The sequence below is a fragment of the Rhinolophus sinicus genome, chromosome 18 (assembly GCF_057876585.1).
Source record: "Rhinolophus sinicus isolate RSI-liver-muscle chromosome 18, RSI-T2T, whole genome shotgun sequence".
Taxonomy (NCBI): Eukaryota; Metazoa; Chordata; class Mammalia; order Chiroptera; family Rhinolophidae; genus Rhinolophus; species Rhinolophus sinicus.
The window spans coordinates 73201560-73227851 of record NC_142518.1 but is presented as its reverse complement, the minus strand read 5'-3'; the positions used below and the strand labels follow the sequence as shown (position 1 = coordinate 73227851).

Genomic DNA, 26292 nt, shown 5'->3' with positions numbered 1-26292 from the left:
AGCTAAGATGATAATTGAGAGAAACGTGTTTCAAGAAAGGATTTGTCACTGTCAAATATGCAGAGAGTGCAAGAAATATGAGGGCTGGTAAAAGGCAGCTGGATTTGGTAATTAAAGGTCACTGGTGGCCTTTGAAAAAGGAGCTTCTGTAGAGTTTTGGAAGCAGATGCCAAACTGTACAGATTAAGAAATACAGTGGTGGTGATGAAGTGGCGGCTACAAGTCTGAACTCCTCTTAAAACGTCTGACCATAAGATGAGTTTGATTGAGCTGGAGTTGGAATAAAGGGTCCAACTTAAGTTCGAGAGTGAGCACTGGTAACGGATCCAGTCGGTTTGTGATTTCCTCTAGCAGAGTGGTCAAGATTCCTAGATCACTGGAAACCCCATGCATCACAGATGGCTTTACTGACATATATTAGGTAATCACAATGTAGACTGATGAACGCAGAGCAGATGTAATATTAGAAATCTGTGTTTCAAACTGTAATGTGTTTCCATTTGAACATAAGATATCATGGGGAGAATGTTTTCTAACAAATACATGCAACCTGTTGCAACACTTATCATGAAACTGATATCTTATAAATAATTCATAGTGCAGAGCAGGACTAAGATCCTTGCTGTGTGTTCCTCATTTATGGCCCCAAACTGAGACTCACACCTCCTATAAAGCCACTGAAAACAAAAATTTGGGCTAAGCACATAATTTGGGGTCCGGTTATAGATTATGGACCTTGGGTTACCATCACAGAATTATGGCAAATTGTTATTTGCTCTGTCCCCCCCACCCCCTGGCAATCTGCAGAATGCCAGCACATTTTAACAACAGACAACTAGAACTGACAAGATGACTCTAATTTCGACCTGACTTCATTAATATGAAAAATGCTTTGGAAAATAAATCTTTGGCTAATAAAAACACCATCTGTTCATGGCTTTTTGCCACTGTTTTCTTGCATTACGAGACATAATTTGAGGAAAACACTGAGCATTTACTTACTAACTTCCTACTCATTTATAAGGAATTAAAGCCTTGATTCTGGAATTGATTCTCAATAATGAACATATGCACGGGGATGCAGAGAACTGAAGCAATTATGCAGTCTATTTCGTCATCCTCCCTTCTCATACCTAACACTGACGAATCACTTCGAACTAGAAATTCTGGGCCAGTCTAGGTTTCATGGATTTGGCCAAGTAATTATCTATACTCTGGCTGAGTAAATAAAGAGTATACGCATATGTGTACATATATCTATGTGCATGCGTGTGTGTGTTTGTGTATAAAATCTGTGTTAAACTAAACATGTCTCTTTATTGTTGTGTTTTGTTTGGTTTTGAAAAATTGGTTTGTTTTGTTCTCTTGTTGTGCATTCAAGTTAATGACTGGGCCAGGCTCCCTCTGTCCAAGCCCGGTTAGTGCAGCTTTCTCAGAACAGTTGAACTGTGACAGTGAGAGAGAGCCAAAGTGGCAGGGGAGATTGGAATGGAGATATCTGCTGGGAGGAAACAGGGACAGGAGGTTGGCAGGGGGAGCAGGATGAAGCTCCCATTTCCTGCTGCAGGAGGTTACCTCTGGGTCCTCTTGTGCTTCCCTTACGTGGGGGTTAGAGAAGCCGTTGGCGCTATGAAACTATGAGACCCTCTTCACCTCACATCACTAGAGCTCTCATAAAATTGTACATATGTCTAAACAGCACAAAGTGAGTGGGAGATTTGATTTATTTGCATAATTGAGATTTTTAAAAGCTCAAGTTAGCTAAATTTGCAGTCTACACTGATGCCATTTTTATCCAAGTTCCACTTCATTTGTGTCATATAGATTTAGTCCCTTTGTATTCTTTTATACCCTTGCCAAAGAGGAAAACGTTATGCCAGCTCTGAGAAAGCCAGGCACAGACCATTCTTCTTCTAGACAGCATCCCACACAAAGAAATGGCTTCTCCAAACCTCTCAAGTAATCTCTGTTTTCTGGTTGTTGTTGTTGTTGTTTTCTTTAGACACAGGTTATTTCAGGTAACTTTATAACTGGTTCCTTCAAGAAGCCTAGTTATACATGAAAACACCGGAAAGATTCCCATGGTGGCACTCACTCGACCATGATCTCCATTTGTCATGCTCTATGAAGGCATATGTAGTCACACAATATGAGCACGCTTACAGACACCAACCTGAAACAGCAAATCCTGAAGCCAAAAAAAGGGTGGAGTTTTCTGTCTATTCTATTCAAACATGTAGTATTGCCACCGAATCCCTGCATGCTCTCTTGCTTTCTAAAAGGTACCTACACAGGATCCCGACTGTTTTGATGTGGGAATTGAATCTTGGGGTGCAAATGGAGAAGGGAAATAAAGAAAGGCTAACCCATCCCAAACCTGGGTCTTCCCAACTGACAGAAGACAACTTCATCTTTAAAAATAACCTGAGCCAGTGACCCCATTATTATTCCTTGACATGCTCTTTTCTGACATCCTGTTGACTCACTGAAACATTCCCAGCTCTTCCAAAAGCCAGGAGCCACAATCTTAGCATACCTTTTTTTTTGGGGGGGTCACATTCTGCCTTCTTTTTTTAACTGCTTGTCTTAAAATACTTACTTTGCTTTTGCTTCAGTCTGTCACTTTGTGTCAATTACATATGGCCTTTCAACAGCAGAACACACCATCTGTTCCACAAACTGAAGCCTACACCCTTATGCCAGTTTATTCCTTCCCCAAACATTTATTTGCTGCTTTATAGATATAGGCTAATTCCCAGAATGAGACACAGGTGATATACTGGATGTCTGTATGAGGTCTACGCTACCTGGGGTTTGTTAGAGATAACCAGACCAGTGCTCCAGCCAGGTAAAACGGGTTGCCATTCCTTTTCTTTTCAGAAGGTTCTGAAATCATCCAGCAAAGACCCACATTCCCCCAGCCCCTTATCAGAAATGCTACACAAACCGTCCCACATTCTTTTCTTTCCCCTCTTCAGGTGCATAGCATGGTTAAATCTCTAGTTTATATGCATAAATTATTATTTGGACCTTCTAAATAAAAACCTGCACTAAAAATCTAAATCCAGTGTTTATTTTGATAATATTCAGAATAGTGAGCCAAAGCCAAGCCTACTTTCCTGGAGGCCTCAATATTGTATTCCACTTGCACTATTTCTCTTCAGTCCCTGCCTCTCATACACATCCTCCTCTTGCTCTTCCTTCATGTCTAACTTCTAGACCATTCATGTGCTGCAGGGCTCAATCCTGGGTCCTCATCCAGCTCACTACTGCATGGCTCCATCTCCATGCTAAAGATACCCACATCTATTTCTCTAGTCCTGATCTTTCAGCCACCATAAAGGCCTGAATTTCAACTCCTTCTGAACACTTGCCCTTTCATTTCTAAGAGTACCCCATGCTTTTTCTCTGCCAGATATTTGAACTCTTCTGTCTTGACTAGAGCACTCCCTGTTCCTTACTGCAGCCCTTTACCCCAACTGGGAGTCCAAAAACCCAGCCAAAGTCTCTTGATATCCCTTCTATGCTCTCTCTCAACGCTCCATGCTTCTGCTGGCATTGCCCTCAGTACACTGTCTTGTAACTGTGTCCTTAATTGTCTTTCTCCCCACATTAAGCTGAGAGCTCCACATGGGTTGGGACTGTGCTGTCTTTATCACTGTTACCTCAACACCTCTTCTGGTGCTTGGCACCTACTAGCTATACGGTAAATGTTTGATGAATGAATGAATGTTAAAAGACCCACCATCACATCAAACTCAAGTCTAAAAGTCAAATCATCCCACCAAAACCGCTAGCCCCTTCCTAATTTCCCCATTTGTGTCCCCAATACCACCATCATTCAAGAAATCTCCTGCTCAAAGATCATTTTTTAAATTCTTTCTCTCCATCATCTATAACCACTGTAGTCATTCGCCAAGTCCTATCAATTCTTTCTTGCCACTCTTTCTCCAGTTTTCCCTCTTCTCCAACAAATTCATTCATGATTCCGTGTCTAAACTTGATGATTTCCTTTCCCTGACCTCTTCTGTGCTTCAGAGCACCCTGTGCACACCTGTCACAGCACTTACCATGCTGAATTAGAATTTCCAATGGACAAATCTGTCTCCCTTACTTACTAAACTCAAAGCTCCTCAGGGCAAGGACTCTGCCTTATTTCCTATGTCCCCCACTCCTACCATAATGTCCTGAACATTTCAAGCGTTAAATAAACAAAATGAGCATTCATTATTTGTGAAATGAATGAATAAAGCCCCGGTCTAACTCCCTGGTGCTACAGTTGAAGTTATTGTCTGTTCTACCTTCGGGGGAGATAAAGAACACATTACTTCATTATATCAACCCTTCATGAACTCAAATGTCATTATCACATTTTCCGCTTTAAACTTCACTTCTTTGGGTTCAATAATTTTTGTTTCCTTAATCTTTCCTCACCTATATTATGTTTCTGTACTATGTTCTTTTGCCGAATAATAACAGACAGGATGTTCATCCACCCAGGAACAATCTCTGGGTCAACATTTTGTAAATTGTTCTCAGACTGATGATTTTTGGCTCCACTCAAATGTCGATGAGGAGCAAACTTGGGACAAAAGAAATAATAGAAAAACAAAAAGATAAGTGCACAGATAGTTAAAGTATTTACTTGTTAAACTTGCTCTCAAACCTAAGAAACAATAGAAAACATCTTCCAACACAGGGCCCTGTTAATACTATATGAGAACACAGCCAGAGAATCAGTATAACTACTGAAGGGAAAAGAACTGAAGTTCAAATGAGTCTTAATACATAGTTTGAGCAGACAAGGAATAAAATGCATTTTTTTTTTACCCACATACACATGCAAAACACACACACAGATTTACGAGGTGTGATAAAAAAATACGGTGAATGTTTAATTTTTTAAAAAAGAAAATTATAGTAGAAAACACATTGTCATTAATCCCCCTCAAAATACTCCCCCTCAAAAAAAAAAAATACTCCCCCTCGCTTTGAACACACTTATCCCAGCAGCCTTGCCACGTTCAGAAGCAGTTCTGGAAGTCCTCTTTTGTGAGTGTCTTTAGTTGCGCTGTCATGGCTGCTTCCACATCCTGAATTTACTCAAAACATTTACCTTTCAAGGTCATTTTGACTTTGGGGAAGAGCCAGAAGCTGCATGGTGCCAGAACCGGTGAATAAGGTGGATGAAGATACACCATAACGTTTTCATTCGACAGAAATTGCTGTACCAGAAGAGATGTGTGACACAGAGCATTGCCGTGATGATGAAGTAAAGACACTCACGAAAAAGAACTCTCAGAACTGCTTCAGAAAGTGACAAGAACGATGGGATAAATGTGTTCGAAGTGAGGGGAGTATTTTGAGGGGCATGAATGGCAAAGTGTCTTTCACTGTAATATTTTATTTAAACATTCAATGTATTTTATGATTGCACACCATATATATATATAGATAGATAGATAGATAGAAATACAGATATCTATATATCTATATATCTATAGCTATATCTATATAATCTATATATCTATATCTATAAATCTGTATAGATATATAGATATATAGATATATGCTGGGGGTGCCAAAAAATGTATACAAGTGGACACTTTGGTCAGCATTTCTCAAGCAGTAGTTCGCCATAATCAGAAGTGTCTGGACGCTGATGGTAACTACTTTGAGCACCTCCTATAATTGCAGAAGTCAAACGTGACTTGTATTCATCTTTTGTTATTGGTATGTATTGAGTATTAACAATCTTAATACAGTTTTCCTTTCTTAAAATGTGTATACATTTTTTTTGTCACCCTGTGTATATATAAAATCACTAATACAGAGTAAATCTTAGACAATTAACAGACCACGGAGAAGCCACATCTATAAGTAAGAATGATTTTACGATCATGAGTTGAAGGCTCGTTTAGCTGAGAAAGCCCATGACAGATATTACCCCTCCCCCATACACACATATGCACCACCATACCTTAGAGAGCACATATATGGACTCAAAGGCTTTGCTCTGATTATATTTAGTTACTGTGATTCAGTACCTAAGCGAGTAAAAGTGAGAAAAAACTTTTTCTGTTTCTTTACCTATGATAACCCACCCTGGTCTCCCCTGAAGATTTTGCTTAGCATAAGGATGCATGATCTGGCTCATTTATTAGGGAGATCCCTAGTATCAGGATAGGTTGTACTGAGGTCCTAATCCCCCTTAGGGTGTCCACAGAAAGCTTGCCTTACACTCATGGCCCTCTTATATCCAACTGAGCTACAGATATACCCACAGAAGAGTAACACAGATATTATCTCCTCCTCCACACAGTGACACACATTTATAGACAGACATAGACACACAGACACAGAGTCATTCTCAGCCACTCATCAATGCAGAAACAAACACTCTTTTATATAATGACACATACACATGTATGCAAATATACCCTCTCTCAACTCTGTCTCTCATAAAAGTATTTCTCTTTCTTTCTCTTATATTCATACTCATACTGGTTCAAAAACAGTCAAATAACCATTGGTAGGTAAGTCAAGACGGTATCTGTCTTGGCAGACAGAAGTGGGTGTCAAGTGGGTGAGTAGACTGAGAGCTGATGACGGGGAGAAGGTGGTGGCTGAGTGAGAATAGGTGGGTGGATGACAGAGTGACTGAGTAGGAAGAAGGACAAGCAATCAACTATGATAAGATTTTAGAATATCATATTTTCCAACCTTTTAATCCTCATTGTGGCTTTCCTTTGAACATTCTCCAAGTCTCATATCTTCTTCTCTTTGTCTGGCAATCTTTAGTTCTTTCTGTCACCGTCTCTTCGTGTGTGTGTGTGTGTGTGTTACTTTCCCATAACAAAAAGCTAACTCTAGTGCCAGGTAATATTTTATAACAACAAGATCCCTGATGTGTAAATGTAATTGCATTTAAGAATTATTTGTAGTAATGAATTTGTGGAAATGTAATGAGAAAAAGAAAATGTGCTTGTTTATTCTTTTCAGGAAATTCCTCTATTCCCCCAGGTTTTCATCAGCTATATTTTTGGCAGGCTGTGGGCATGGAAATGTGAAGACATCACTCTCAAAGAGAATTATAATAATCACATCTGATTTATACAGATGTCACCATACATTTAGGCAGTTAGAAAACCCAGCAATCAAAATGAACAGGCACTTAAAATTAAGAACATGCCATACTTTTGCTAACACTTTAGTTTTTAACATTATCAGTAGTTCACAGATTTTTTTCAGACTTCTAAAGTATTCATAATGGCAAGACAGATTTATATTTTATAAAATGAAAACCAAAGCAAGCTATAAATGCTGGTACACTTCCTGCAAATCCATTACAAAGATTTAATTCATTTGGATTTCTTGAGCATAGACTATGTGTGCTAGACACTAAGATGATACTGAAGAAACAAAAGACATTGTGCCTGGTCTCAAATAATTTATAGTATAGTTGGAATGTGTTGGAGTGGCCTTGTGGGGTTTCAACTGAGCACTAAAGAATAGGCCAGATTCTTAAACGGGCCAAGAGAAGAGCACAAGTGAGAGCCAAAGTTCAGAGTCAGAAAAGAGAATGGCACGTTGAGCAGACAGGTAGGAAGCTAGTCTCGGTAGATGAAGGTAGCATGTTTGAGAGTGGTAGAGAAAAGAGACAGATGGGCATCATGGGGACCACGCTGTACAGGACTTAGAATACTGAGTTCAGATCTGTCACCAATAGAAAGCCACTGAAATTGACCTTCTTATAAAGCCAGCATGTATTAATACAATAATACCAATATTTTCTAACAGGAGAAACTCACGTGACAATGAAAACTCCAAAAATGTGAAGCAGTTTTATAGAAAGGTGGCACATACCATGAACTAATTTATATACTGGGACTAGGAAGTACTGGGACTAGAGAGGTAAGGGAGAAAATAATTATTCTGAGAGGGCTTACTACTAATAACTGTCATGAACACAATTATTCTTTGAAACTGAAGAATTAATTAAACCATGGGAAGCTTTCTGAAGGACATGTAGGTAGACTAGACAACTAAATAAGGATAATAAACTATACTGAGTATCCCAAACCCTGTAATCCGTTTTGAGTACATGTTAAGAAGATAGGCTGGCTTCTGGTTATTCTGACCTTTCATCTATAACATAATGGTTTGTTCATTCCTTATTGAACAAATAAATATTAGACACCACTAATCCTAATCAGGAGTTTAGTCCAATAAGGGGAGTTATAAATGCCAACTATGAAGCTCCACAACCAAAAAGTACAAATAAATACCATATCGGTTACTGGCCAGAAAGTAAATATATATATATATATATATATATATATATATATATATATATATGTATATGTATATGTATATGTATATGTATATGTATATGTATATGTATATGTATATGTAATCATTTTTCCTCTTCTCCTGTAGGACCCCCATGTACCCCACAGGGCCAGGGGAGTATGCACAAGGCCATCTCCCCGACAGCTGGCTTTCTCCTTTATCCTTAGGGAAGAATCAAACAGACTAAAGGGATAATCCTAAATGCTTTTCTAAATTAAAATTAACTCAAAGTGCGTATATATGACTCTAAAAGTCAGATTTTCTCTCTGCTTACTGTGGAGAACTAATATCCTTTTCCACTTGGCACCAAACCAAAGTGACCCTCCCACACACACAAGCAGCACCTCCCTCTCCCTCCCTAAAGTCCAAGATGTTCCAGACAACATAACAAACCACACAGTTGGGAATGATTCATATGTTTCTACTCTCCATCCAAAAATGAGCAAAAAAAGTTTCCACTTAATTTATAATCAGAATTTTCTGCACATTTCCTAAAAAATTAAAGGGGAACAATTCAAAATCTGGCCTCTTTCTCCAAAAATTACCCATTAGTTACAGACTAAAGTATCTTTTGGTAAAATACTTTTGTGCTCCATCCACCCCTGGAGACGAGAGCTATAGCTGCATGATGCCAAATATCTAATCAATCACCCAATGTTTTCATGTTTTCGGATGTCTTCAAAAAGCTGGTGTTCTGTAGGTACCGGCTTATTCTAGCCAGTTTTTTGTTATCTCAGTAGTACATATGGATACAGATTTTTCTGTTTGGAATATTTCTCAAGGCCAATGTCTTATTATAGTTCCAACACCTGCAAATATTTGGCAGTGTTCTATCCTCTCCATCTCCCCCACTCTTCCTGGAACCCCGCCCCGCCCCATCACTTCCCATTATGAAGCTGTAAGTTTATACAATAATATATCCTTTCCTTGATGCTGTTAATCATTTATCTGTGACCTATGATGTGTGCAACTGCTGGAGCATAAAGTTTAGTTCCAAATCACATTGCATGGGGGAAACTTAGGTCCAAAATAAAGTGGCAGCAGGCTGCAGCAGAAAGAATACTTAACTCAGGACCTAGAAGCCGAGTTCCAGTTCAAATTCTGTGACTTTGACCAAATCGCTCAACCTATCAAACTCTCAGTTTATATACCACTTGAAAGTATAGGGCTTCAAAGAGGCCAAATTCAAGGCCTAACTTCTTACGATGCTAAGACTTAAAGTCAAGGAGATTATTCCTCTCTGCAGTCTTGATATGAATATCACTTTGAGTGAAATCAACAGATAGACATTGAACTTTGTGCACATTTATAAATATTAGATGTAAATAATAATCAAAAAAAGGCACAAACCATTGTCAGTGTGACTACTCTCAATATTGCTTGCCACAAATTACAGAAGGGAATACATATCCTATTCTGAGGATCACTACCCTCACCAGTGTCATAATTTTTACATAAGTTACAATGACTTTTCCAGAGCATGGCAAGAGGAAACTCTCCACTCCCTTCTTGCCCTCCTTCCACCCTATCTGGGTCTTCCTTTCAGCTTGGCTTATATATTCAGGCCTTATTTTGGGGTGGTAATCTTAATACTCATTTATACATTTTATTTTTCTGGAATTTCTGGTAAGTTGATCCCTTTTTAAAAGAACTTAAACCACATAGCAGGCAGGCAATGGGAATAAAACAATTTGCTGGAGCCGACATTTGTTAACATCAACATGAGGCAGTAGGGCTTTAAAAACAGGCACTTAGACTCGCACATAAATATTATATGGCCCAACAACTTTGGAAAACTCTGTCCACTGAACACAAATGAAATATTAAGAATTTCCAAGGCAGGGACTGCAAACAAGTACGTCAGTCCATAACCCACAAAAATGAATACTGGCACAAAATCTGATCTGGATTAAATATTTATGGCTTTTGGTTTAAAGTTTTAGTTCACGTATTTGATTAGCCCTCCTGACTTCATGGTACACTGAAGTTCCTTTTTTATCTGTTTGTTTTGTTTTCTAAGGCAGGCTTAGGATTTAGTCCTGCATTAAGGGCTTGACAGCAATTTGTAGTGGCCCATGCCAAGCCTTTGTTTCTTTAGTGTACTGAATGTGCAACCATACACTGCTGTCCTCCACAAAAATCTCTCACCTACAGAGATATACTCAGACACTTCCACCCACACCTATGCAGAGACACACCCAACCTTCCCATTGCTATGACATAAATATGCAAATCAACACATATGCTAATTGTAGTACACCTACACAGGCACTCATATACTTTAAAAAGAAGAGGTGGAAAGATCATGGCAAAGATATGCAGTGTGCAATGTGTCACTGACAGAGGAGACAGGGTGCTGTTTCCCTCGTGGACTCCTAGTATGGCGGGCCATGGGCTACCTCCCGTAGAATTGGTCAGGGGTGAATGAATGCAAGCAGGTTTGTGCCACAGAAGAAATAGGTTCCAGTGAGAGCTTGCAGGTGAGTAGGTTATTCCTCACGAGAACAACTTGGAGGTAACTCACTTGTCATATAAGAAAAGTGACCCATTTTATTAGGGAAATTGCTAACTGTATAATTGTGTATAAAGAGACAAAGCTGTGTCAGGGATGTTTCCCAGATCCCTTACCTTGAGTTTCTCGAACCGATCATTCAGGGATGCGACCTGATGGTCTCGGTGACGCCCCACCAGTTTGCATAAGGCACAGATCAATTGGTCATCAGATACACAATACATGTTCACTTTCTCATTCTCGTGGTCCAGGCAGGTGATCCCTCGAAGATGTGTGTCTGGCACTGGTTCCACCAGGCGGTGGCTGGTGAAAGGTTTCTTGTTGGGGTGTGTGGCCCGCAGGCAACGGTCACAGTAGGAGACCTCACAGGTGATGCATGTTTTCACTGCATCCCTTGGTGGATCCTGCTCACAGAATTGGCAAGCAATTCGCTCACTAGACATGGCGGTGCTGGGCCTGTAAGTCCTCTCACGGCGGCTCTCACTTGGGGAATTGGGCCCACTAACTGAAGCCTTCTGGAAACGGTCAATAATGTTCTGCAGAGTCACATTCCTCTTGAGGCCATCCAGGCCCCGGTGGTTCAGCGAGATAACATACCTGCACGTAGGACACTGAAAAGCGGTAATGGGTTCAATGGATTCACCAGAGCTGCAGCTAGAGACCAAGATGCGATGGGCACAGCTGAAGCAGAGGCTATGAGCACAAGGGAGCAGGAGGGGGTCTTCAAACAACTCTAGGCAGATTGGACAGGTCAATTCAGACTCCAGTGTTTCCATCTTTAATGAAAATAATCCTGCTGAGGCATTAAGAACCACAGAGGCTGGGCTTTCACCTGCAAGGAATACAAAGCAAGAGTCATTAAGCATTTCCAAAGGAAAAATGGATGTGGCGTAATTATCCACTAACCAATGGAGGCTTTTTTATTATTAGTTTCACATGTACAAACAGCATAGCGATTAGACACTTACACACCTCACAAAGTAATAACCCCAATAAATCTATCAATGGAGGTTTTACATGCTGCATTCCCCAAGGATGCTGGAGCAATAGGAAAGCAATCCAGGAATTAATCAGAAAGGCTTTCTCCCTTTTCAAACCTTGTTTGTGACAAATGCCTGAGTTTATTTTCCTGCACTAATAAACAAAACCTAGTGGCCACCTCCGAATCCTGGTTTACTGATTCACGTTACTAGGCCAGCTCACAACATCGGCATGGATCATTCCCTTACATATTTTCCACTGACATTTCTTGTCCTCGACTATGATGAGCCTGAGGCTCTGCAAAATTCTCAATCTCCATTCTCCAATATTGTTCCCTATCTTACTTCAAGATAAAATATAGGGGCTGCTCCTATTTCACATCAAGTGGAGGGAAAACAAGGCCATATTTCAAACTAACTCTCCAGTTCCTGAAATGATTCCATTCTGAGAGCCTGCATAAGAAGAAGAGAGAGCTTTAGAAAAATGTAGTTCTAGGTGCAGGATAATAAGTTCTTCAGAGAATGAACTTGAATTACTTCCTATTACCACATGGAAATTTCTGTTCCGTCCCATTTCTAGTAAAGTGAGTTACTAGAGACAAAAGATGATAGTTTTCATTTTCACTTTCTTCCTTCACCTTCAGAAAACTCTTCATCAGGCTGAATGAGAAATGATTTTAATTTTTCGACTTACTCAGCAGTAATAGCTGAGCAATAATGAAAACATATTACCTTGTGGCTTCAGTTGGTTTTATTATTTAACACCTGCTGAACTAGCACAAGCTCACCTCCCCATGTGTCTTTTCATACTTCCTAAAACATAAGATGCAAATCAAGATCTAGATATAAATTAGCAAGGTGAGGAGCCAGACATTTTCAGATCCGGTAACCTTCATTTTGGTGTGCATCAGAGTAAAAGAAGTCACCCAACTGACAAGAAACCAAACTTTTGGTCGATCTATCTCTTCTCTCACAGACATTTCTGAGCTGAACATATAGATACTTGGTGCCATGGGTCTTCCATTAATTAAAATCAACACACATAAATATTGTAAGCTAGACTTAACTAAGGAACAATATCAAATATATGGTATTGACTGAAAGTGCTAATCTTTTCATCCTTTTGCTTTTGAATAACTTTTGGTCATCACCTCACTATCATTGGAGATACTCATCAGGGCTTGACTTTGCCATTGATATTTGTTCATATTTGTCATCTATCGGATATCCACATAGCCCTCTCACTTAATGACTGAGTACAATTATACCTGCTGCAAAAGTATAATAGACGTATCCCTAAAAGCTATTTCTAAATCAAAACTTTTAAGTGAACTGAACTAACTAGCAATTTTGTGGAAAGCTATAGGAAACTGAGCTGCAAAAGTGAAGCAACTTTTTGTAAAACTGACACTCTCAGTTGGTTTGGTAAGTTCAGATGTTTGAATAACTATTTTTAAAAAATGAGATGTGTGGTATTTTTATTTTACAATTTACAAGCGCTTGAAAATTGTTGGCTAGTATTTTGTAGCTTACAACATCTATCCGTATTCACCTATAGAGATGAAAAAGTAAAACGATTAAAATGTACATATATTGAAGAATCTTAGAATTGGAAGGGACTTTAGAGATGACAGATTCCAACTTCCACTCAAGGCCAGAATATTCCCTTTCATAGCTCCACTGCTCAAGTCAACATATCCGTAAATAAACTTGTTATTTTCCCCTGCCCCCGAAAAAACAAAACACCTGCTCCTCTTCCAATTTTCCCTATCTGGTGAATATCACCTCCCAAGCCTAGAAAACTAGGAGTTCTCTCATTTACATGTTTGTCACCTCATCCACTGGTGGCTTCCAGAACATTCTGTTTTATTTCATTTACATATCTGTGTCTCCAGCTAACTCTCCCTGCTCCTTGAGGGCATCAATTATTTCATTGTTTAAATTCAAAGCATGATGCCTCAGACCCACCACAGATTAAATAATTGTTAAATAAAGGAACCCTTAAAGTAGAAGAAGCTGGAAGGGGCCTAGCCTTTATACAGCACCTCGTGTATTCTGAGTACTATGTTAAGCACTTTACACACATTATTTCTTTAAATCCTATCATGGAGCCTGTGAGGAAGATACTACTACTATATCCGTATTATAGTTAGGAAATTGGGGCTCGGCATTGTTAAGTAAATCAGCCATGAACATACATACCCAGAGCACTGGGTCCCAATGCCTGTGCTCTTTCCCCTACACCTCTGTTTCAATCATCTCACCTCTTTCACTGAAGTTTATCTTGATTATTTACAAGAGAGTTTCTAAACAGCATATTTCCGCTTCTATTTTTGTCTCTCTGTGTCCCTCTGGGTTTCTCTGAATCTGCCTCTCATTCTGAGTCCCTTCCAGAATTTTATCTCTTTGTTCTAGGCCCGTTTCCATCTCACACTGCATTTCTATTACTATCTCTTCCAGAACTGCATGTCTGCATTCCTCAATGTCTGTGTTGGAAGATACCTGGGAGGATTAAGTAAGGCCTCCCGCCAAAATGACAAATGGTCAGGAACACTGCTGAAAGACATATGTATGTGTTGAAACCTATACAAACATATGCGTGTGTTGAAACCTATACAAAAGTCAGAGTACCACAGCTCTTCTAAGTCTTTAGGAGGGTGTTGTATAAATTCTTCTGGGCAGAGGAAAAACTCTTTAAAATTTTCCTAGAACCCTAAAAATTGTTCCCAAGTAAGTGTGACACTTGAACCTCACTATGAAATCAAGCTTAAGAAAGTATGGTATGGATCAGGATTGCTTTAGATGAGGTCAAAATAGGATTTTAAACCAGGGATTCCTGAATCTTCTGGAATTGTTTGAAGAATGTTGTGTGTATGTCATACATGCATTTTCATGGGAAGAGGGTTGTCCGTAGCATTCAAAATGTCCCCAAAAGAGTCCTTGACAGAGTAAAAGTCTCAATTCTATAAATAATATATATGCTGGTTATAGTCTGTTGCTTACAATATGTAACTTTTCTATACTGTTCTATTATCATTGTATAGTAACTTCTTTAGCCAACTTTTGGGGAACTGAATATTTTTTTCAATTTCTTCAAACACCTGTTCATGTCATCTCTCATTTATGAGGCCACCTTGTCCTAGTAACTTGTAATATTTCAGCATCCTTTCAACCATCCCCCATTTTCCTTAATTCCCTGATTATCGAAGCATCTTTCCCCTGAAAATTTAGTGGGCATTTACTATGTGCCAGGCACTAAATAATACCTTTTACATATATTATCTCATTTAATTTTTACAACAACCCCCTATATTACCAAAACAAAATAAAATAAAAGGTAACTTGTCCAGGGTCACACTTGTTTATAAGTAACAAAGCTAAGATTCAAACCCAGAATATAACAGAGAGTCTGCAAATAAACTCATATACTCATATATTTATGTTCAATTGACTTTCAACAAGGGTTCCAAGACCATTCAATGGGGGAAAGACTAATCTTTTTAACAAATGGTGCTGGGACAACTGGATATCCACATGCAAAAGGGTGAAGTTCGATCCCTACCTCACACCATACATAAATGTTAACTCAAAATGGATCAACGATCTAAATGTAAGTGCAGAAACTGTAAAACTCTTGGAAGGAAACATAGGTGGAAATCTTCATGAACTTAAGTTAGGCTATGTTTTCTTAGACGGCACCAAATGTACAAGTAAAGAGAAAACTAGATAAATCGGACTTCATCAAAATTAAAACTTTAGTGCTGCAAATGACACCATCAAGAAAGTGAAAAGATAACTCCCAGAATGAGAAAAAAAGACTTGCAGATCATAAATGTGATATGGGTCTAGTATCTAGAAATATACAGAACTCTTACAACTCAACAATAAAAAGACAAAAAAATGAGCAAAGGATTGGAATAGACATTTCTCCAAAGAAGATATACAAATAATCAATAAACATATGAAAAGATAGTCAACATATTAGCCATTAGGGAAATACAAATAAAAACTACATTGAGATCCCACTTCATACTCATTAGGATGGCTATAACACTACTTCACACCCACTAGGATAGCCATAATTAAAAATATATACAGCAAATATCAACCAGGCTGTGGAGCAATTGGAACTCTCGTACATTGCTGGTGGGAATGTAAAGTGACACAGCTTCTTTGGGAAAGAGTTCAGCAGTTCCTCAACATATTAAATGCAATGTTATCATACGATCCAGAAAAACTGAAGACATGCTCACTCAAAAACTTGTACACAGTGTTCATAGTAGCAATATTCATAATAGCCAAATGATGGAAATGACCCAAATGTCCATCAACTGATGAATGGATAAACAAATATAGTACATCCATGTAATGGAATATTATTCAGTAAGAAAAAGGAATGGAGTACTGATATATGCTACAACATGGATGAGCTTTGAGAACATTATTCTAAGTGAAAGAATCCAGTCACAAAAGGCCTCAAATTATATGATTCCATTTATATGAGATGTCCAGAATAGGCAAACCCCTAAGAACAGAAAGTAGATTAGTGGTTGCCAAGGGCTAGGGGTGTGGGGGGATGGTGAATTACTGCTATGGGTATAGGGATTCTTTTGGGGATGATGAAAATGTTCAGAAATTAGATAATGGTGACGGTTGCATACCTTCATGAATATACTAAAAAACACTGAACTGTACACTTTAAAACGGTGAATATTTTGATATGCATATTATACCTCAGTTTAAAAAGTCTCAAACCCGAATTTGACTCCGGACGGTGAAGAATTAACCAGTATACTATACTGCCAACTATGTAATTATGTACTAATTCTAAACTCTATTGGATTGCTTACTCTTTTCAATTGTTTTCCAGGTAAGTGATTTTCTGTCTAGGTTTTACAATAACCTGGGATATCTCTAATGAACAATGGGTATTAAAAAATTCTCAGCTCCCAATTTTTATTCATTTAAAAATATAAACTCCTAAAAAACATTTGATTCTTATATCATAAAATACTTTTAGGAAACACAGTGGGGAGTGGTATGACAAAAATAAAACAATGGCAGTGTGTTGCAACTTCAAAAAGTTTGTGAATCACTAATCTATGCAGAATCAGAGTTTGCTAAGGATACAGACAGGATGTGAACCTGATAAGGTACAACCCAATGACAGGTAATCATGAAGCATTTGCCAGAAAACACAATGGTCTGTCATAAAAATGCACTGATGAAATGTCTGGGAGAGCAGACCAATTGCCATGTTAAAAAACAAATGCCCATGTCCACATACACTGATTTGATCCCTTCCATATCATTTAGTTACTCCCATGTAGTCAAATATGTATGTTTAGGTATTTGTCCTTGCTCTATTATTGAAATGTTTTTCATGGCGTATCTTCACCCCACCCTCCCTTCAGGCTGACACCACTGAAAAAAGAAATTGATGACAATAAACTGTATCATAAGGCTGTGTGAGTAGGTAGAAATAGAAAAGAGGAGTTTAAAAGCAGGCGACTAAGATAAAAATAATACATTTTGCATTACAAAATGAAAGACCCATTTCAGCATCACCCTTCAGATCCAGCATTCAGTTAATTCTGCTGAGAGAGAATCCATGATCTACACTTGGCAGAATTCTATCATTTGAAATGTTATTTGAACATAATTAAATGCCCACTTATTTCAAAAGTTTATATTCCATCTAGTTTTCATCTTTTAGGTCTGCAGAGCATGGCTCTGGGCTCTCACTACCTCCCTGAGGAGCCACCGTCTCCCTTTCTTCAGAGAAAAAGACACCTCTGGGCTGTAGAATGAGGATTGAGCTGAGTTGTAAGATTTGTTTAAAAAACAAACTAATGTAAAATAAACGTTCTTCAGGATATTAACATTAATGTCCCCTGAGCTCTTCCTTAAAACACTAGAAACGGTCTCCTTGCCTTGGGGGAGGAGCAAATGAGTCCTGGCTGAGTCTGATGCTTCCTTAACTGTAAAATGTTGCTCAAGTTGGACTAGAATCACCAGATGATCTCTTTAAGATGCTTTCCAGCTCTGACATCCTATTATTACAGAGCTCTTGCAAGCTGTTACCACATAGGAGAGACACCTTGGATTATTGAAAACTTGCTCCTCAAAACACAACTCTTATTTATTAGTGTGACTAGAAAGGCTGACAAGCAATAGGCATCATCATGAGAGGAGGTGGAAATAAACAAAATGCATTACTTTTCCTTAGCTAAGCCAAGGTGATGAAGAACAGTGGCTGGTTTTGCCTGTGGTAACTCAGGGAAGATAAAATGGGTGTTTGAGAGGGCCACTAAAGGGGAGGGGAGTCCCACGGGAGTATAAACTAATAAGAACACTGTTTGGAAGTGAAAAAGAAGACAACGAAATTGTAGCATACTATTAGTAGGAAAAAAATCCCTTGGAGCTCAAAAAAGATCATTTGGAAACATAAAAGGCAACCAATGCGTAGAATTCTCACCCTAAACGGATAAAGACTGAAAATAGAAACCCAGAACAAAGAGGCTAGGTAGTCATTAAGAATAATTAACAATAACAGTCATCTTACATTTGTGTATCAGTTTATACTTTTCAAATGGTTCCAAAGCCATTACCTCATTTGATCCTCATAATAAAGCCCAGTCGTAGTCCTGGCTCTAAAGTGATTTAGCCGAGTGATCCTAGGTAAGACTATTTGGGCCACAGCCCCCTCATCTGTCGAATGAAAAATACCTGCCCTGCCCATCTCACAGGCTCTTGTGAGGGTCAGATGAGAATAAAATAAAATCACTAACTTGCTTTACAAATATAGATACTAGTATCATATATTCAGATGACATATACAAAGCTAGTTATTAAGGAAAACAGCCAATGTTTAGAAATTCATCCCAAAGAAATGGTTGACATGGTAGAGGACAATCACATTCCCCTGCAAGTTTTCTGAAGGACCATGCATCTGATTGTGGTATCTGTTATGCTCATATGACTTCCCTGTTAGACTAGAGTCCCCCCAAGGGAGCAACTGTCTCTATTCTCATCTCTTAAGCTTTTATCATGCACAGGGAGAGCTCAGGACTGGAGATTGATTACCAACTGACCGAGAACGCCAGAGCCAGTTCCTGTCTAATAGGTTATTAAATCCTGCTTAATATTTTATAGTATGTGGATTGAATGATATTTTTGTTTACAATAATTAGCTCCTAAATCCAACCATTGGGTGTTTTATACAATATAGTCATCATAAACATGAAAATGAATATCACAATAGCAGAACTAAAAGTATTAAATCTGCTACAACTGTAAAGATATAATCTAAGTAACCAAGAAATGAATTTGCCAAGGTAGCACATGATAATTGTCAGGAATCCTAAGTACAATTCCTAACACCTTTATCTTAATGCAGATTACACTGGCAATTGCAAGGTTGGGGAACAAATGGAGAACAAACTTAATTTACCTACTGCTACCAGTACAGTTTTCCATCTATTCCAGGACTGTTTTTCCCAATCTCTGTTACCCAATAAAATATCTGTACATGTTTAAATGTTCAGTGGCACACCTGGATGGGCAGGCATCTCTACTTCAGAATAAAACTGGCAATATATGTATGTAGGGCATTCTGTTGAATGCTAGGCTGAGAGGACCCCAAGTTCAAGTCAGAAACAAGGGACAGAGAACAGAAGCCTATTTGAAATCAAGCTTCTACTCCCCTGGGAACCACATGGAGCCTAGCAACACTGAACAAAAGGCTATAGACAAAGCAATCGAGGATTCAGGACGGTAAACCATTTTTCTACCTCTGGGCTGTATACACGCAGACACTTCACTGTCCTACATCAGCGCTGTCTGCCACACCCATACATTATGCTCCTAACCTGACAAATTGTAAACACTGGGATTTTCTGTTTCAGGAGGATTTTAGAGTATACAATGAGTTTCTTATCAGATCATTTGGTCTCTGTAAGAGGAAGATCCAGAGGCTGGAGATGCTGTTCTGCTCATCAACCAGAGGAGTCTGACCTGCAGAAAAGAGACTGAAACAAAGCCCAAGGTCAGGCAGTCAGAGCTCTCTCTGCAGGGAGACAAGAACCCAAGTAGGACAAGCCTTCCTAAGGATACTTTGCTCACCCACTTAGGTTGAACCAACACCCTAATGTGCATTCAGGTGAACCCCATATGGAGAAAGGAGTGGTGGGATGTTGGCACATTACTCAAAATCCCACTATCACCCATACTTTAACTTCTAGTAGTCTTAGCAGCCTATGGCTTTTCTAAGGGAAATGCAGAAGCTGAGACATTGACTTTTGAAAAGTCAATGTCTGCCTTTGGTCGTGGAGAAGGGGAAGATGGAAAAAGAGAAACAGTACAAACAGCCACAGACCTCCAGGGCACACAGAAGACTCTTAACAGACTTTTACTTCATGAAAATGGAGAAACATATATTGATTCTTGGAAAAGACGGGGAATATAAGGGGGACTAGTAGCCTGCACAAGGGGGATTATTATATTTAAATTTCCTGTCTCAACACCACTTACGTGGTCTTTTCACTTGTGAGCATGATCCAACACACTGGTTGAGGAACACTTTTCTAGTCTTTGCTCTACCCTGCTCAATGATGAGGACGATGTTTTTTTGAGAGATCTGAAATGCAGGCGTTACTTTGTGTCTTCTTCAATTTGCTTTAAAAATATCTTATAGTTTTCAGTGTATAGGTCCTTCACCAACAGTTTAGTGGTTACCAGAGGGTAAGATAGAAGATGGAAAAGGGGGTCAAATATATGGTGCTGGAAGGAGAATTGACTCTGGGTGGTGAACACACAATGTAATATATACTCATAGATGATGTATTATAGACATGTACACTCGAAACCTATATAATTTTACTAACCATTGTCACCCCAATAAATTTCAATCAATCAATCAGAAACACAGACATTAGTGCAACACCACCTTGGTACCAAAATTTCATTCACCAAAAAGTGAACAACTGTGAACTCTCCTGACCTGTCATATATCCAGTATCAATATGTTACATGTCATATTTTGATGATGAAAGGCTCCAAGTTAAGATATCCAGCTGAAGTAAGGTGTTTCACAAACATACTGCCTCATGTTCATTCCTCTGTGCACAGAAGACAAAACCTTAATGCTGAATGGAAATGCAGCACCCCGTGGCCTCCACTAGCACCCAAACCCCATGGCCTAACAGCTATGGAGTGACCAAAATCCATAAAGATTGAGTGACAGACACACAACAGGCCAAGCAGGTATCTCTGAGAGCAGCCATTTGACACAGTCTGTGACTCAGCCCTGTCTTTACCTCCTTTTTAGGGCTCTGTGTCCCTGTTGGGAAAGAGAAAACCTGAGTGCTAAGGGATATGTGAAAAGAAGACATTCTCACCTCTTCACCAAGCCAGTGAGGTTTGCTGAGTGGTAAAGACATACTCCTTCTGTAGTTCCCTTCTCAACTGTCATGGTGTCAGCAGATTTTATGGGAGGAGAGATGAGGGAATGGACAGGCTCAGTACCCAAAGCAATTTTTGGATGCAATTATGAGACTCCACTGGCACTGCTTTAGGATCTGCAAGTTGGAGCAAGTTGCCCGGTACTTAAAGAGGAGGGATTAACTAAACCAACTTCATCTAAATCAATTTGCACTGTTCGGATGATACATTCATGAAGCAACCAAGTCACTCTGATTTGTGGCAGGGGTTCTGGGGGTGGCCATGCAAGGTACAACATGCTAGATGAGAAGTCTAGTAGTCATGAAAGTCAATAAGAGAAACAATCGCCCCTTCATATGCCTCGCCTCTACCCCTGCTCCACACAGCCCCTCCCTGTCCTAATCCTGGAACTGCAAGTAAGGAGGTAGGCCTCAAACAAGCAGGGTGCCAAACTGCTAGGCCAGGGCTGGGGCCTCAGCCCAGTCAGCAGAGGACTCCGAACATTATAGGCACTTAATAAATATTGTTGACTCACCACTGCTAGATACTAATCATGCTTACAGAGCCATGCCTAAAATTATTTATGGCACTTTTCAGTAGAAACTAGCTAACTGCCCCCCATAAAGGCTAAAAATGGGTGAGGCTACCTTTTCAAATGCGTCTGACTCAGATTGTTAGGTTGGAGTACATTAGGTATGATTTAAGCCTCGACTTAAAATAATCACCATTAGTCTGTATGCTTAGTTTTACGGATGTTTCATTGAGTTGTATGTGCATTAGATAAAATAAAACAGACTAAGGACCTAAGTACAATGATAGATTTGGCTACAGGGGGGCTAATAATGGCAAGTTAAGATTTCCAGTAAACTAGGGTTCCTACTTATACCTAGTCAATCTATTAGCCCAATAAAAAGGTAAATGAAGCACTTTCTTTGAAAAGTGTAGTGCTGAGGGTTTAGTGAACCCTTTTATCTTCAAAGGACCAAGTCAAGACTCACAAAACCCAGTACACTATATTATGCCTTTTACACAAGTGCATCAACTATGAAAGAAAGGTCATAGGAATGTCCTCAGGCCAATGTAACATCAGATTTGGGACAACTCTCTGATCTTCTTGGCTCCTAGACCTGTATTTCAACCACATAAATCAAGTTGTGAGGAACAATCAGGAAAAATCTAATTCACATTATATATTTGCATTAAGTTAATTGATTGGGCAGGAATATATAAAACAGCAAAGACTGTTTCCCCCTCAGGCAGTCATGAGTGGAGAGAGGTGAAAGGGGGGATGTAAGGGTTCGGGGTAGAGCAAGAAGTAGGGGAGGAACTCTCCTCTTTTCAGCCTTTCCCTTCTATTGGAACACGGCCAGAGAACTGATACTGAGAAGGAACAGAGTGGGGTTAAAGGTAGCCCTCATGGCCCAAGCTGAGAATCGGAGGAATCAACACCAACACAGTACTTGTCTATTTACATAGTCTCCAATATATTATTTTACAAGGGCTCCTCCTCGGAGACACACAACCATCACTACCCACCCACCCCACACGCAGAAATCCTGAAAAAGGCAAACTGGTTGAGAAGCAAGAAGCTGCATTGCTGGGCGGCTGGGAGTACACAGGTTGATGGGGGAAAGGGCCTGTGGGATGGCGGGGGCAGATTTGGGTGGGCAGGTAGGTGTATGATGTTGTAGGAAGGTGCGTGAGTGCGAAGGCGGTAGGAGAGTGTAGAAGAGAGAAAGTGAAGAACCCCGGACCCCAGGATCCCAATTTCCTGCTCTGAGAAATGTCTCCCAGAAATACTGTGCTGCGCATGAAGTGCTAAGTAACCTAAACCTTATCATCACCAAAAATGTTTCTGAAAATCTACTCCACCGTTATTTACTTAATTCTGACAAGCCAGGAATGGAAAAACCCCACCTCTCCTTGATTCAGTCGCAGTCTATCCAATGGACATATGTAAGTTTCCCCTCTCCCTCCTGAGCTGCTTTCTGAGGTAGGCCAGAAATAAGGAACCACGCAGACGGAGACTCAAGGGTCGCTCCCCTGGCAGAAAGGGGATTAAGTTTCGCCGGGCCTCCCCGCCGGCAGGGTGTCCGCAGCATATGGGGCTGCGACACCAGCTACCGCCGGGCAGACGGCCGGCCAAAGGGCGCCAACAGGGCCGAGGAGGCTCCCGGCCGCGGGAGCGTGGGAAGGCGCTCGTGGGAAGGAGCCGCTCGACTGGCCGCGCTGGGCCCGGCCCGGCTGTGAGGGAGGCCTCGGGCCGCCCCCGCCCGCAACCGGGAGTGCAAACTCCGTCCCAGGAGGGCAGCAACGACGGGAACCCGGGGCTCCACGGCGCAACGTGGAGCCAGGGCCAGGACGGGGCCCCCGCCGCCGCCTCGAGCCTCTCGGGGCCCGTCACCCTGCCCCGCAGAGCCCCGGAGTCCTCGGCCCGCGCTGGCCCCAGCCGCACCTGAGAGGCGGCTGGAGCCGGGGCCGAGCCCTGCGCCGGCGGGGTGCTCGGCCCCCGGGGGCCGCGGCGAGGGGGCGCGTTTTACCCAGAGCGTTCCCGGGTGCCGGCCATCTATCTCCTCAGCGCGCCCCAGGGCGCAGGGCGCTCGCCTCCCTCCGCCGCGAGCTGGCTCCGGCTCCGCCGCTGGCGCGAGCTCCCCGAGCTGCCGCCGCCGCCGCTCTAGGCCGCCGCCCGCCTTCGTCTTCGCTGCTGCCGCCGCGCAGCAGCCGGGATCCGCCCGTCCGCGCGCCCCGCAAGGGACAGCACGGCGGTCGCGACGCTCCAAACTTAAGAGTTTTAGATTCGCCCCCTCAGTCCAGGGGCAGCACCATGACACCACGGCAGCTCCACACTGTCATTTCCGCCGCCGCAGAGGGGAAAAAAAGCAATCCCTTCGAAAAGGGGGTGGGGTGGGGGCCAACAGGATTGGGGCTGACGCCCGGAGGGAGTACGGACAAGGGCCCGGCAGCGGGGGCTCTCGGCCACCTTCCCGGCCTCACCTTCAGCCTCCCCCGCCGCTCCCAGCTACCCCAGCCCCTCCTCTGGAAGCGCGTTTACATGTTTTCTCCCCAGGCAGGAGTGACGGGAGAAACCTGACCAAGCAAAGGCAGCGGGTGGGTGGGGTTCGGGTTACTACTGTACCTACCAGCTGATTCCAGCAGCCTTTTCTCCAGCGCCCTGTCATCTTGAAGGAATACACACCGAGAGGTGCTGAGCGGTCGTGTGTGCGTGCGTGTGTGTGTGTGTGTGTGTGTGTGTGTGAGAGAGAGAGAGAGAGAGAGAGAGAGAGAGAGAGAGAGAGAGATCGCGCGCAGAATGTGTGTGAAATACAGAAAGCAACTCTTCTCCCACCCGCCAAGCCCCTGGTCCCACAAACCCCCAGGTTGGAATACGGAAAAGACCCTTGCAACCGGCAATGAGAGAGTGCCCAGGCCCACCGCACAGGTCCCCGGATGAAGCTGCTCTATGCAAAGTTAACTACAGAGTAAAACAAAAATAGTGGAGGAGACAGAAAAAGGCAGACAATTGAAGGAAACCCAACCCCTCTTTCTTTTTACAAAAGGAGAATGGCTGTGTTTTATTGGCCTTGGGCAGAAGTTGTGGGGATGGAATAAAGCCACCAAAATTTAAAAAAAAAAAAAAAAAGGTTTCATTTGCAGGTTTCATTTGCACGTTCAAATCTTTGATGGACAAAACAAGAGGTTCCCTACTAAGAGAACAATGGGACAGATGCCAGCTATCCAGGTATTCAATGTCCCTAATAAGCTAATTGGTTGATCTGGAGCCTAGAAACTTCATTGGTCTGGAGTCAGCCTGTCAGCTGACCTGTCATTGGCTCAGAGACCACTGACCCACTCACAAGGAGGACACCAGAGGGAAGAAGGAGGAGGCCGGGAGGAGAGTCTGCTCCTAACATGGGGTAAAAAGGGAGATGAAGGGGAAAGAAGCTAGAAAATGGGAGGAAACAGCCCCATCTCACAGAAGCCTCCAATTACTGTGCATGGGAACAAGTCCAGAAAAATTATGGTAGCTCTGGGTGTATCCCATCAGGGAACCAATAGTAATTAGGCATCACCCCGTTCAACAATGTATTAGAGAGCACCGAGATGGAAATGAAGGTAAAAGTCACAACCAGGCTATCCTGATGAAAGTCTGGCTCTAGGAGAAGTAAAAGTTAATGAGTTCAGTCATACCAAAAGAACAGGCAAGGTAAGCAAAAATAGACAGGTGGCAACTACATCAAACTTAACATTTTCTGCACAGCAAAACAATCAACAGAATGAAAAGGCAAGAATGAAAATATTTGCAAACCATATATCTGATGAGGGGTTAATATTCAGAATATATCAATAACTCCTACAACCCAATAACAAAACAATAAATAGCCCGATTAAAACATGGGCAAAGGATTTGAATAGACATTTCTCCAAAGAAGACATACAAATGGCCAACAAGCATATTAAAGGATGCTCAACATCACTAATCATCAGGGAAATGCAAATCAAAACCACAATGAGATATCACCTCACACCTGTCAGAATGGCCATTACTTAAAAAAATAACAATAATAAGTGTTGGCAAGGATGTGGAAAAATTGGAACCCTTGTACACTGTTGGTGGGAACAGTGCAGCCAATATGGAAAAAAAACCTCAAGAGTACAGAGGTTCCTCAAAAAATTAAAAATAGAACTACCATATGATTCAGCAACCTCAATTCTGGAAATATATTCAAAGAATTGAAAGTAGACTCTCGAAAAGATATTTGCACCCCCATGTTCATTGCAACATTATTCACAATAGCCAAGAGGTGGAAGCAACCTAAATGTCCATTGGCAGATGAATGGATAAAGAAAATGTCATGTATGCATACAGTAGACTGTGGCATATACATTCGGCCTTAAAAAAGGAGATCCTCTCATATGCTATGGCATGGATGAATCTTGAGGATAATATGCTAAGCGAAATAAGCCAGTCACAGAAGGACAAATACTGCATGATCCCACTTATAGGAG

At 41.1% G+C, this 26292-nt stretch overlaps 1 protein-coding gene across 7 annotated transcripts in view; it reads right to left on the bottom strand.

Annotated features, from left to right (window-relative positions):
- The window catches only part of MID2 (midline 2), an 87907-nt gene extending 63136 nt beyond the window's left edge, over positions 1–24771 (bottom strand). Inside the window, exons 1-2 of one of the 7 annotated variants that reach the window (XM_019715213.3) lie at positions 24426–24771; positions 10981–11696 (exon numbers count right to left, since the gene is read on the bottom strand). In XM_019715213.3, coding sequence (XP_019570772.3) covers positions 10981–11640 — 660 coding nt within the window. In that variant the 5' untranslated portion in view covers positions 11641–11696; positions 24426–24771. Of the gene's footprint in view, positions 1–10980; positions 11697–23825; positions 24000–24279; positions 24376–24425 lie in introns of those variants that run through there. The other 6 variants (XM_074323418.2, XM_019715212.3, XM_019715209.3 and 3 more) reach the window with 6 other exon arrangements.
- Between the last annotated feature and the right edge of the window lie 1521 nt (positions 24772–26292).